This window comes from Micromys minutus (assembly GCF_963924665.1).
Source record: "Micromys minutus genome assembly, chromosome: X".
In the NCBI taxonomy this organism is placed as follows: domain Eukaryota; kingdom Metazoa; phylum Chordata; class Mammalia; order Rodentia; family Muridae; genus Micromys; species Micromys minutus.
This window is the reverse complement of record NC_137970.1, coordinates 78,907,217-78,921,564: the sequence shown is the minus strand read 5'-3', so window position 1 is coordinate 78,921,564 and position 14,348 is coordinate 78,907,217. Positions and strand designations below refer to the sequence as shown.

The window sequence follows — 14,348 nt, the reverse complement described above, 5'->3', positions numbered from 1 at the left end:
TACTGCCTAGGAATAAAATAATCACAAATAGTGCCAGGCAGGGCAACTTAATATAAAATTATAAGGCTTAAATTCTTTGCCGGATCATACAGTAATTCTAGATGGGACTACCATTTTAGGTCAAACAAAACATTAATTCTCTTAGGGAATCAACCATTACTTACCAAAATTTGCCATCTGTATCGTCTGGTTGCCCGTCTCTGGAGAATTGTAAATCACAACAGCATCGGCATTACTTTTACCTGCTATTTGAATTTTTTCAGAAAATGTGCAATTGCCTCTTTCTATCAGTGCAATCCAAGGCTTATCGGTGTTGGTAAACTCAGTGTTGGAGTCACAAGCTTGGTAGTGGCCATTCTTTGGGATGCCCACCACTCCCATAGCATTAGCCACTGGTGAGGCTAATCCATAGACACCACACTCACACGTTTCTGTCTTGGTGTAGTTGCTGCTGTCGTTGAAGTAAGTCACAGTCACATAGGCGTTCATTGAAAACGATGCTGTACTTTCCAGTAAGAAGGTAAAAATTACCAGGAGCTGAAGAAAACTGTCCTTAGTCTTCTGATTCATTGCTTGTTATTTGTTCATAAAACTTAAGATGTCTGAAGATATATCCAACTACCAGTCACCATTGTCCACTCATGTCCCGTCTAAACAGAAGTTTGAAATTTCAGTTGCAGGCAGGTAACTGATCTCACCTCTAGCAACATAAGCTCTGAATACATCGGCTCCTTTTCACTTTATCTACGTTCCCTTCTGCTGGTCCCTCCTCCAACGGTACACAAACAGACACACACACACCTTAGCCAGACTCTATTAGTAATAAAAAGCAACACTATCATCTTTATTCTACATATCAGTTTATCAGGATTGGATGACTTCCTGCAGTGAATTTTTTTTTATTCTGTTCCAGCTAATGCACTTTCATAAACACGGAGTGGATTGGAATAAGGAACAGGACTCCTGGGAATCCCACGTGACAAGGCTGAAAGTCACCTCTCTGGGAATATTTAAAACACAAAACTGGTTTTCCAAGCTCTGCTGAAATATGCTATCAACCAGTTGAGCTGGGAATAAGTTAAAATCCTTACATTTAATTGGTATGCCCCTAGTAAAAAAGGATTTTACTACCCTATCCTCTCCAATTTTCTTTGTGAATTATTTTCAAAAGAGGTTCCCCAAGGATTGGCTTCTGTTACCTCATTTATTCATTGCAAGTAAACATACTTCAGTAGTTCACGATCTCTTTTTGTTCCTGGCCCACAGTAGACAGCCAAATATTTGTTCGTCGTTATGTATAGGCTGCTGGGTTCTGTTATTTCTCTTCAGGTTTAATACTCTGGAAAGATTGATTCAAACTTTGAGTTTAAACACGGGAGGCTTTTACATTTTCTCCCCAAAGGTATAGCAACTTTATTCCCCTGCTTTCTTTGTTTCACATTTTTAAATTGGGATTACAGTAGCTACTAGCAGCCGTTACTAAAGGTCAAAGGGTCTGTGCAACTTGCTGGGATGGGGGAGATTCAAGTGTGTGTGGAGGGTGCAGAAGGAATAGATGAGCAGCCAACAAGACAAACAAATACCAGGAGTATCACGGGCCCAAAAGTTAGCAGTCTATACAAACAGGTGCGAGGCTGTTCCAGGAAGCAGAAAGCTATCAGGTCAAGGGAAACCAGTCACACTGGCAGTCCAAAGTCCTAGGCAAGGAATCCAGGGAACAGCCCAACAGTAAGGAGGAAATACTGTTAGTGGACAGGAATAATGAAAGTGCTTTCATCTTACTTTTTGGTCTTTTCTTTAAAATTACTAATACTTTTCTGAAATAGTAAAATTATTAATAGATACAATCTAACTAAAAAAATGTCAAGGTTTCATGTCTCATGTTCTATGTAAACGAAAACTGTCCATAGTTTTTCTTGGAATACTACCATTTTGGTGTAAAGACAGAGGAAATGATAAGACTGAAAAATTGTTAGTGTTATTGTCCCAAACTAATTTTCTGATGGCCAATTATTAATGATAAATTTAACATCAGCATTCAACCTGCAGCATAATGACCTCCCAGAAAGTTATTCTGAACTTTCAACTAGGAAGACTCATAAAATCATTTAAACATTGACTTGTGACAAACTATCAAAATACAGAAGGCCAATTTTGATGACCTTAAAATACTACTTTCAGCCCACATTTTGCCTCTGGACAAGTCACACTATTATGTGCCTTCAAACCTACAGCTTTCCCATAGCATCTTGTGGCAGTGCTGTTTTACTGAGGACAATGTCACTAAACTCTGGAGAAAGACTGAGGTTGCCAACACTTCATCAAGAGGGAAGAACATGAGGTTTTACCTCCACTGTGGTTGCTGGGAACTGAAAAGAAGCTCATGCTCCACTAAATGTCCTCCATCCATGCTCACTTGAGCAATCTGAATGCAGTATGTCATACCCAAAATAAGGCATGAAAGTTGAAGGGGGACTTCTCAGAAAGAAGAAAAAGTAGTAGAAAGTAGCTCCAAAAGTAGTAGAAAGGGTAAGCATTAATCTTGGGGGTGGAAATTACTAAAAATTACAATTTTTACCAAAACTATACATGCATGTATATATGTGCATACTATTGCAGTAAAAACAAGTAGTATTAAAAGATTTTAATGCTTATTTATCATCATAGTGCATTATTCTACCTGGTATTTTAATAAAGAACATAATATGTTCTTAACAAAAAACCATGTTTTCAGAAATACGTGGATATAACTCAATGACATTTTCTTTTTTTTTTCTTGTTTTTTTAATGCAGGTCATGAACTTGGAGTATTACTGAAAGCTATGAACACTTTTATTTTTAATTGGATATTCTCTGTATTTACATTTCAAATGTTATCCACTTCCCTCCCACTTCCATCCCCCTCCCCCTCTACTTGCTTCCATGAAGGTGCTCCCTCTCCCAACCACCCTTTAACACCTCAACACCTTGGCATTTCCCCTACACTGGGAAAACAAGCCCTTAATGGACCAAAGTTCTCTCCTCCCATTGATGCCAGACAATGCTATCCTCTGCTACATATGCTACTGGAATCAACAAAACCAGGAGCTGGTTCTTTGAGAAAATCAACAATGTTGATAAACCCTTAGCACAGAGCAAGTATCCAAATTAGCAAAATTAGGAATGAAAGGGGAGACATAACAACAGAAACTAAGGAAATTTAAGAAATCATCAGATCTCACTACAAAAGCCTATACTCAACAAAACTGGAAAATCTAGAGGAAATGGACAAATTCCTAAACAGATACCAGGTACCAAAGTTGAATCAGGATCAGATAAACTATCTAAACAGTCTAATAACCTATAAAGAAATAGAAGCAGTTATCAAAAGCCTCTCAAACAAAAAAAGCCCAGGACTAGATGGGTTTAGTGCAGAATTCTATCAGACTTTCATAGAAGACCTAATACCAATACTCTCCAAACTATTCCACAAAATAGAAACAGAAGGAGCACTACCAAACTCATTCTTCAAAGCCACAATTACGCTCATATCTAAACCACACAGAGAACATACAAAGAACTTTAGACCAATTTCCCTCATGAACATTGATGCAAAAATACTCAATGACATTTTCAGTGCTTTAATAATCATATTAACAAACCAAAGGACTAATAGAGATTGATGGGCTTCATTAGTATGCAGATGTTACAAATAAGGAAACCAAGGTCAACTTGTATTAACCCAAGACATTAAAGCTGCTTTTATATATATATATATATATATAGAGAGAGAGAGAGAGAGAGAGAGAGAAACAGACAGGGACAAGAACAGAGAGACAGAGAAGAGACACAGAAAGAGACAGAAAGACAAGGGCAGAGAGACAGACTATAAAGGCAAATAGAAAGTTCAGGCTAGAGGTATTCAATATGATAATATAAGAATGAATGACATAGATTTTTCTATCTTAGTAGTTTGTTTTCTCTCTTTGTGTAGATTCACAAACTCAAATATAATCTTAAATGATTAAAAACATAACACAAACCCCAAGTGTAATTTTACCCACTTTCAAACATTTTCCCTAAATGTGCTTTACTAAAACCAGCTCATCATTGAAAGAAGAAAGTCTAGTAAATAAGCATGTCACTTCTCATCAGTTCATCTACATAATATTTGGTACTCATGCTTATGAGAGGAAGAAGAAACAGTCAATGCACCTGAAGAGACAACCAGTAAAACAGTGAACTACAAATCACAAAACGGCTTCAGAAAAACAAATGCGAACCTAAGGATGGAAGAATGCCCCTGCTAACTACACGTTAACAGAGCATCAATATTTAAGAGAAACAAAGATCTGCTGATAAAACACCAAAAAGCCAAATCAAACAACCGATGCAATGATCTGGATAGATAGTTTTCGAAATAAGAAACATCGATGCTCAAAAGTTTTTGAACGACCTTAGCCATCAAGAAAATGTAAATGAAAACTATGGGAAGATTCCAGCTCTCCCAGCCATAATGGCCATGATCAAGAGGCCAAATGACGATGGATACTGGCAAGGATGTTCAATAAGTGCAAGTACTTACTACTAGTAAGAATGTAAAATTTGTGTGGCCAGTATGGAAATAAGTATGGAGCCTTCTCAAAACAATAAAAATAGAATGATTGTGACCCAGATATACTCCTCTAGGGTATACACTCAAGGTATTTTAAGTCCTCATACCAAAAGATACTTGCACAGCTAGGCTGACTGCTGCACTATTCATAGAACCCAGGAAATGCAACCTAGGTATCTCTTCATGAATAATGAAAATTTGGTACATACATACAACAAATTTTATATAAGCATGGAGAAAATGAGATTATGACACTTTCAGGAAAATGAATGCAACTGGAAATTATCATTAAACAAAATATACTAAATGCAGAAAAATATCACAATTATTGCATACATAAAATATATTTAAAATGTGTGCATGTGTGTGTGTGTGTGTGTGTGTGTGTGTGTGTAAGTCACAAAACTGAAAGGAAATCATGAGGTGCTAGGATGAGATCTTAAGAGAGGTAAGGAACTGAAGAATAATGAAGGACATAGCAAAAAAGAGGGGCAGTGCTAAGGGCTGAGTAGGAAGGTAACAGGAAGTGTGTGGATTCCAAGGCCTTGCCCTCAGAGCAGGGGCCTGGGCACTTACGTGGCCTGTTTCCAGATCCCTGTCTCATTTCTGAGTGTAAAGAGGTTTTTGTTGTTGTTGTTTTGTTTTGTTTTTAGAAGCAGTTTGTAATATTTTAAAGAATAAATCACGTTTTGATTATGCCGTAGGTTGCTTTTCTGCTGATCCAAATTGGAATGGCTATTGGGTGTTTAAGTTGTGACTTTATTTTTCTCAGCATGCTATATAAACTTGAATTTCCTATGTATTTTTATTGTGGTATTTTAAATGTGGGGGAAGGGATTGAATCTTTTTTAGGGGAAAAAATAATGCACACTGTAGTAGTCACAAAGGAGCCTCTGATTTAGCTTGCAGGCCAGGTTTTGTAAAGAGCAAAAATATTTTCAGATCCCTTGCTAAAGGAACAGGTCAGCATTATCCTGCCAGACCTCTGGGTCAGAAACTTGGGAGACAGCATCTGTTGCCCTCCACTCCCGCAGGTGGGCAGGTGGAAGGACCCTCAACCTCCTAGAACTGACCCCCTCATGGCCCTAGGCTGTGGGGTTGAAAAATCTTAGCAGCCAGGTTGTTTACCCATCCCTCCAGCCTCTGCACCACACTCTCTGACCCACCCAAAGTAATCAGTTCTCGCTTTCCTCCTTCCTTCTCCCTCCTCCTCTCCTCTCCTTCCCCAACGTTTCCTGTGGTGCTCAGGGTCAGACTATTCGTTCTCCTGCATGAATGTGCCTTTTAATTAGAGGTCTGGAAAGTTTACCTGAACCCATCCCCGTTCTTCCTGAGAATCCTGGTGCCTATAAAGCCCTCATCACCACTCAGGGTTTTAGCAGGTGCTCCCACTGCTCAGGCTAACCCCATGAGGTGCCATTCACAAGCCTGGGGTGTGCCATGCCTGTGATGATAAGGCCACAGGCACTCAGACCCTCAGGCTGAGAGGACTTCAAAGAGGAAGCCTGGGTTGGGACTGTAAGGTTCAGCTATCTAATCCCAGAGCGAAGTCCTTTCTGCTGTGGCAGCCTGGACTCCAGCCCTGCGTATGGAGGCAGTGTGCAGGCCGGCCCCGATCCTGCCTGTGCCTTTATTGCTTTGAGCACCACAGTCTCTAACTTGCTGCCTTCTCCAGAAGCCTTTTTATGTGTGGGTTAGAAACTCTTTTCCCCAGCCAAAGCAGCCAGGCCGTGCAAAATCTGTGCTCTCTTTGGTTCCCGTGCCTCTAGACGGCCTTTAAAACCAAGACTGGATGCACTGAGAGAAGTTTTTTTTTGTTTTTTTCAGTCCCTAGATCCTGACTTTTCCAAAGTGCCTTAAAAGAAGGGAGACCACAGACACATTGAGTGTGTTACGTCTTTTCTCTCCTAAAGCAAACCTCTGCCTTCTCTATGCTGTTCCTGTTGGGTTTTGTTCATGTCAAATGTGTGGTCCATTCTCAGAACCAAGGGAAGTTGTCTTCCATTTCCTCCTTTCCAGCATCTTTTGGGGCACCTTGGGCCCAAGGCGCACCCAAGGCACTGTTAGGCCTGGGCATTTGCCTAGCCCAGGGAATGCTATTGTTAGCAACTACATTGGGGACAGGAGGATTGAGAGGATAGGGAACGTTTCCTTCACCTGGGAATTCTCACCCTGGTGTCACATGCTGTGCCTTTCTGTCTATATTTTTGTTGGTGACCTGTGTAGTGTGGCCTTTGGGAAAGATCAGAGGCACAGGAAGGCAAAAGAAAAGCCCTGCCCTTTAGCCTGGCAGGGTCTCCACTGCCCACTGGGCCACTCTAGACCTGTGATGCTGTGTATGTATTTTGTATTTACCATTGGGGCTGGGGGTGGTCTCTGACCTTGATGTTGAGAACAGACAGCTGTATTTTTGCCTTTGAAATGCAGTAATATAACATGAATAAATGACCCTATCTTTGTAAAAAAAAAAAAAAAAAAGGAAGGTAACAGGAGGTACAAGGAAGAGCAGTGGGGGAGGGGAACAAATGAGAACAAATGAGAAGATGCCACAGGGAAACCCATGACTTTGTATGCTAAACTAAAAATTAATTTAAAAGGAAAGATAAGAATTGGTTATACTTGTTAGTCAATGACTAATAATCCTACTGGTCATCATCACCAAATACGAATTTCAAAGTTCTTTAAAATCCTTTTCTAAATATGAGCAAAGTGAATTAGGAGCAGTCTGAGAAAAAAATTAGAAAATATATTTGGAAGAGGGCTAGAGAGAGATCTTGATATAAAGAGTGAGCACTAATCTTACAGAGGGCGTCAGCATGTTTCCCAGCATGCACAGCTCACTCTGTGACTCCAGTCTAGAAAATCTGATGTTCTCTTCTGGACTCTACACATGCAGGTTCTTTTGTTAACATGTGTCCCTACCTCCTACACCCCCCATATAATTAAAAAATGAAAATAAAGTATAAATATGTATTTGGCAGATAGCATGTTTTCCATGCCATTTTATATGTATTAGTGTTTGTCCACATTATATGTCTGTGTATCACATGCATACCTAGTACTTACAGAAATTAGAAGATGGGGGTAAATACTCTGAAACTAGATTTACAGAGGGTTGTTAATATGTGAGTACTGGGACCTGAACCCGGGTCTTCTGCAAGAGTCATAAGTGTTCTCAGTTACAGAGCCACTTCTCCAGCTCTAGCCCTTGGTATATAAATATTTAAGAGAAGTTGTTTAATAGGGTTGGGGGCACCTGCTCAGAAGAGAGGGGGTTTGGAGGATGTAGGATAGGGAAAGGGTTGTGAGGGGGGTGACTGGGAGAGGAGCACCGAGTGGGATGTATAGTGAATAATTAAAAAGAAAATTAAAAATAAAAAAATCTTTAAAAATTAAAAAAGTTATTCTCCATTCAATATAAGAACAGAAATCATACTTGTACACAGTTTTTATATCTTTGCCTTTGGCTTTCAGTTAATATTTTCCCATTATGGATGTAGCTCTAACATCAAATTACCTTTTAAAAATTGTAATAAGTTAACCCAAACCCCCAAATTCTATTTTAAAACAACAGTATTCAAGCCTGCATGTGAAAATCATCTTGGATCACCTTCAAACACATATATAGCCCTTCAATATAGAGAAACACGTGAACTATGTTAAAAATAAGACAGGAGACCACAAAAGTTATGGCATTTTAACATATTTAATAGCACTCTGAAACTAGTAGCACAAAAAATCACAGTTTTAATTAATCATTCAATACAGTTATGAAGAAAACTGAATACCTTCATAAACAAAATACAGTACACCTTTAAGTTCTTAGGCTGCCCACCACATTAAAACCACATAGCACATGACATCACAAAATTATAGGGCTATAAGGAAATCTAGTTTCCTGATCTGTATTTCCTTATACCTCAACTACAATCAGATTTGTCTTGTTAGTTGTTCTGGTTCATTTAGTTAGTGGCACGAGTGTCAGACCTGTCTACAAATGAAGAGTGACCATTTACCTTTGAGACACAGTATAGTCGAGAACCAGACTGAAACAAATTCCCTAGTTACTTTGCTTTACCTTTGACACAAGCATTTCAGAAATATTTGTGTGAGATAAAATTTCACAGTTTAAAATCACATTGCATATACTGAAATTACCAACGAACACAGTAAGAATGTAGATATACCATAGCCTCTGAATTTAACATGACACGCTGGTCAAAACACTTCAAACTTCAAGGCATTGGAAATCACAGTAAAAGGCTGAAAATTTTTATGACCATTCAGCATATTCACTTAATAGCAAATGCAGAGACTGGGGACAAGTGGATTATTACAAACCATGTGTGTGAACATGACAGGAACTACCCTGCTTACAAGAAATGGAGATGGTCACTTTAGGGGAATGATAACTTAGTCTTTAAATTTGCAATGCAAGATTTATCACTGTATGTGAATAAAATCAGAAAGCTGTTAAATTGTATAAGCCAAGATACCTTGTACTGAGACATTGAAATAAAAATACACTTTGCAGAAGGAACTGTAAAGCATAAATTGTTACAAGTTAAGATAATAGTCACATAACAAGTGAAGTCATTTTTGACACATAAAATTGACTCGATGACTTTTTTTCAATAATGAATCTAATATGAAGTGAGAGCTCCAAGATGAACTGAAGACCACTTAACGTTCAAGGTCATGTGATATTCTGATGAAAATACCAAGAAAATAATAAATTATCTCTAAAGCAGCATATTATATATAACCTGTAATTATTTCATCTACCAATCTTTAAGAAGCCTATTCTGGAGTATAAATTTTCTGCAAACAGACTTCTGCTTTGTTGTTGCCCAGATTACAGATATCCAAGATACCGACGACATGGACTCTATCCAGGTCAGCCGCTGCCTTTACAATGTCACCTAAAAGTGCAAAACCAGATGGTGAGTACTGTAAAGTGGTTAAATATTTACTTGGGTTTAAAATCACACAAACGGATGATTTTTTTTCCTTACAATATTAACAGCATACTTAATCTTTCTAATTCATTAATACATGTACCAAATTTCTCCAGACAGAGAACACGCATATATATATATATATATAGTCACTAATGTTGTTACACACATCTCTCAGAATATTTGGTTTTCTTTTTTTTATGTGTGACATAAAGCAAATCTACAAACATCTTAGATTTTAAAAAGCACAAAAGATGACTTATTTTATCTTTATAGTCATTCAGTTATTATTTTGAAAAAATCTACAAGGATAAAAGCAAACTATTAATGCATCTTGAATATTTTGATTTCATTTATATTCATGTTTATAGGTAAATATTCATGTTGGTAGGCATTTTTCCAAAGTGTATTTTTTAGAACTAGCATAGCTTTGTATGTTCTCATGAAACTTTATGAAAAAATGGTGTCACTGAAAAATGTCACAGGACATTCCAGATCTCTGTCTTTCTAAGCATGCATAGTATAACTTGGCAAAATTCTTAGAGTCAATATATGCCAAATTGCAGAACTTAAACAAATATTTAGAACAATCAGAATAAATATTGACGAAGAAAGAAATTGTTGTCTAGTGCTCTGAGCATGCTTGGGAATCCTAAACTGCCTGTTCATTACCATTCACACTCCAGATGACTGGCAGAGCAGTTCTTATCCATGGTTGATTTGCTAGACTAAAGGGACCAGTGCAGAATTTATTCTCACTGTACTGGCTGGTTTTGTGTCAACTTGACACAAGCTGGAGTTATCACAGAGAAAGGAGCCTCAGTTGAGGAAATGCCTCCATGAGATCCAGTTGTAAGGCATTTTCTCAACTAGTGATCAAGGGGGGAGGGCCCAGTTCATTGTGGATGATGCCATTCCTGGGCTGGTAGACCTGGGTTCTATAATAAAGTAATCTGAGGAGACCAGGGGAAGCAAGCCAGTTAGTGACATCCCATCCCTCCATTGCCTCTGCATCAGCTCCTGCTTCCTGACCTGCTTGAGTTCCAGTCCTGACTTCTTCTGGTGATGAACATCAATGTGGAAGTGTAAGCTGAATAAACCCTTTCCTCCTCAACTTGCTTCTTGGTCATGATGTTTGTGTAGGAATAGAAACCCTGACTAAGACACTCACAGATGCCTTTGTGTTTTGCTGTATCTGACTGCTACCTCAACAATGGAAATAGAGCTTGCTTTTATTCTACCCAGTTTTGTCTGATCTCATAGCTGTGGCAACCTCCCAAAAGAGGTTTTTCCTAAAAGTATGTAATATTAAGTATTAGTGATACAAATGCAGTTAGAACAAGCAATAGACTATAAATCCAGGATTGCAAGAAGTTGAGAAATTATATATATAGGAACAAGTTCCTTTAAATGATCTTATGTAAGATAACCATTCGCACACCCAGGGGTTTGCCACATGGCCTGAGAAGGCCTCAGAAGACTACGATTATCCATTTGTGGCAGACAGACTTCAAGAAGAAGTGAAGTCCAAGGCAGCATTAAAAATGGCCAGGTTACATGATGAAGTCTGTGGCACAGAGCCAATTAAAAAATTTGGGGGAAATAGTTTGGTTTGCTTTCTTCCATGTTTTGCCTCTCATATTTTCAGGAAGCTATCAAATCACTAGACAAGTATCATTAAGCTAAGTGAATAACAAAGTTCAGTGACAATAGTTTTAAACACAAAATAATAAAAGCATTGGGAAGTAATAGTGAAATTTCCATGTTTTAATCCACACATATGGCACCATATGCTTTCCACTTCTTATGCCATAGATACTGTACTAAAATCCAGGCACTTCATTTGTTTTTGTTTTTGTTTTTTGTTTAATGAAAGCACACAACATGCCTAAGAGAATCAAATGAGCCTTAGATGGGATATATAAAAGTTCAAGTTTCAATATCTCAACAGAAGATCTTCCTCTGCTAGACACACACACACACACACACACACACACACACATCTCTAATTAATGAGTCGAATTTGTGCAAAAAAATAACAAATATGCCAAATAATTGCTAATACTATATAATTATCTTCTTTACATGTGAAGGACCATTAATCCAGATACTTTGAAAAGGTTCTAAGATCTTTTATATTTGATGCTAACTGAAACAAACCAAATCTATGATATAGTGACTTTTATACCTGATTTACATACCATCTATAACAGAACTGAGGAGTTCTCTCTGGCTGATTTAGTCAGTTACCTTATACTTTGAATAGATGACAAGTTACCCTCAAATTTGCATATCTAGTATGTGTATCATAGACTGTCTTGCATATGAAATACACATAAAGCTCGGAGAATGGTGGCTAACATACAGAAAACACTAATATATCAGCATTAAGTTTTATTTAACTAAAGGAAACCCTTCTAATGTAAAACCTAAGATATTATATCAAAGAAGTCCTTTGAAGAAAGACTATAGGATTTTACTTATATAAAATGAACTTTTGTAAATTTGCATGAAGTTGTTAGAATCATGTATTTCAGGAAAATGAATGTATGAAGTAGATGTGATAAAGGAAGCCCCACATGTTCCCAGTGCTTCTTATTCTTGGTCACAGCGGAAGAGAAAGTGTCCTGGTCTCTGTAGTTTACTGGTATCATGTTAACAGTTCTGGCAAATGGGAATATGAGTTGGGCTGATACATTATTTCCTGTACAAAGTAAATAAAAGTGAATTTGGCCTCCATTTCTTTCGTTGCCTTCACAACTCTAGAATCTATTTGCTCCTGTTGCATTAGCTACAAGAAGGAAGCAAGCTGGGTTCATAAGAAGGGAGTTGCTGACTGATTGCATAACACTTGAGCAAGAAAGAAGCTGTAATTGTGCTCAGTCACTGTGACTTTCAAGCTGCTTTGTAACTGCAGCACAGTTCAATCTACAATGCCATACAGTGTAGAAATTCTTGTCTTTGAAATCAATACAGGAAACCCTGACTACCCAGAGAATAAAGTCTTTTATCAAAGTGTGAAAATTCTGTGTTACACTATAGATATGTTCAATAGACACATTAACATAATATTTTCATATATATATATATCCAACTTCAAGATCAAAATAATACCAAGATTTCATATTAGCTAGATTTGTTAAATGATGTGTGATAAATGGTTAATCATTTGTAAAATATATGCAAAATCATTATTTTACCCTCCACATGAATTCTAAATCGATTAAAAATTTTAAATGTAAGAACGAAGTCATATTAATGATAAGTTATTCCACTAAAATTTAAGAGATGAGCAAAGTACTTGAATAGAAAGTTCTCCAGAGACATACATGAGCCCCATTTGTACATGAAAAGATGCTGAAATCATTAGTCATAGGGGAAGATGCAGAACTAAACTTACAAGGATACCACTTCCTACATATTCATACAGCTCTAAACAAAACAGAACACAAAGGATTAGGGTACATGAGGAAAGTCTGATCACTTGAGTTTGATCCCTGGAATCCAGAAAGTAGAAGAAAACTACCTCATGAAAGTCATCCTCTGACCCCCACATATACACCATGACACGGATGCATGTGACATGGTGAGTGTGCATGTGCTCATGCAGACAATATTTTAAAATGAACATGTAATTAATTAAAAATTAAACAAAACAATAAGAAGTGAAAAATGTTGGTAAGGCTGTGGAGAAACTAAAACCTTCATATATGGCTCATTGGATATGTGAAATAGAATACTGGCAATGAAAAACAGCTTGGCTGCTCCTCAAAAATGTATGCATAAGAATATCATTTACAATCTGCAACTGACATGGGTGGGGAGATAGGAGGCATCTCCAGGAAGAGACCTGGAATAGGAAGGTACCCAAGAATAAATGGGTATGTCCTTAGCTGTGACCCCATAGAACTAGGGTTATAGAACCTGAAGAGGCCACCTCCTGTAGCCAAGGAGGAGCCCCCCTGGAGCAATAGGGACTCCAACCTACCCACAAAACTTTCAGCCCAAACTTTATCCCGTCGACAAGAAATACAGGGACAGAAAATGGAGCAGGGAAAGGACAATCAATAATTTGAGACCCATCCCATGAGCAAGCATGGATCTGTGACACTATTAATAATACTCAGTTATGCTTACAGACAGGAGTTTAGAATGACTGCCCTCTGAGAGTCTCCACCCAGCAGCTGACTCAGACTGATATAGACACCCACACCCAACAGTAGATAGGAGTTTAAGTATTCTTATGGAAGAATAGGAGGAAGGATTGTGGGCACCTCAGAGAATAGGAACACCACAAGAAAACCAATAGCCAACTAATCTGGACCCTTGGGGCTCTCAGAGACTAAACGACCAACCAAAGAACACACACAGGCTGGACCTAGGTCTCCCACACATATGTAGCAGATGTGCAGCTTGGTCTTCAGGTGGGTATGAACAACTGGAGCAGGGCTATCCCAAATTCTGTTGCCTGCACAAGCAATATGTTTTTCTAGCTGGGCTGCTTTGTCTGGCCTCAGTGACAGAGGATGCACCTAGCCTCATAGAGACCTGAAGTGCCAGGGTTGAAAATACTGAGGAGGCACCCCCACGTGCCCAGAAAAGAAGAAAAGGAGAAATAGGGGAAGAATGGGAGGAAGAGGAAGTGAGGGAGATTTAACGTAAAGAAACTTAAAAGAATACCATATAATTCAGTAATTCTATTTCTAGGTATTTATATGCACTGGAAATACTAAAAACATGGATTCAAAGACACGCCCCCCTCTCTCTCCACATATATATCTTCATAGTAGAATCAC

At 38.2% G+C, this 14,348-nt stretch overlaps 2 protein-coding genes across 3 annotated transcripts in view; both read right to left on the bottom strand.

The window, feature by feature from the left end:
- The window catches only part of RNF128 (ring finger protein 128), a gene marked incomplete at its 5' end in the record, with an annotated part of 100,621 nt that extends 100,051 nt beyond the window's left edge, over positions 1-570 (bottom strand). The window contains one exon of the mRNA XM_080910024.1: positions 165-570. Within this exon, the coding sequence (XP_080766150.1) occupies positions 165-570 (406 nt within the window). The remainder of the gene's footprint in view (positions 1-164) is intronic.
- An 8,824-nt stretch (positions 571-9,394) lies between these two features.
- RADX (RPA1 related single stranded DNA binding protein, X-linked) overlaps positions 9,395-14,348 on the bottom strand; it is a gene marked incomplete at both ends in the record, with an annotated part of 66,951 nt that continues 61,997 nt past the window's right edge. For both annotated transcript variants that reach the window (XM_080909723.1, XM_080909724.1), the window contains one exon: positions 9,395-9,516. In XM_080909723.1, coding sequence (XP_080765849.1) covers positions 9,395-9,516 — 122 coding nt within the window. The remainder of the gene's footprint in view (positions 9,517-14,348) is intronic.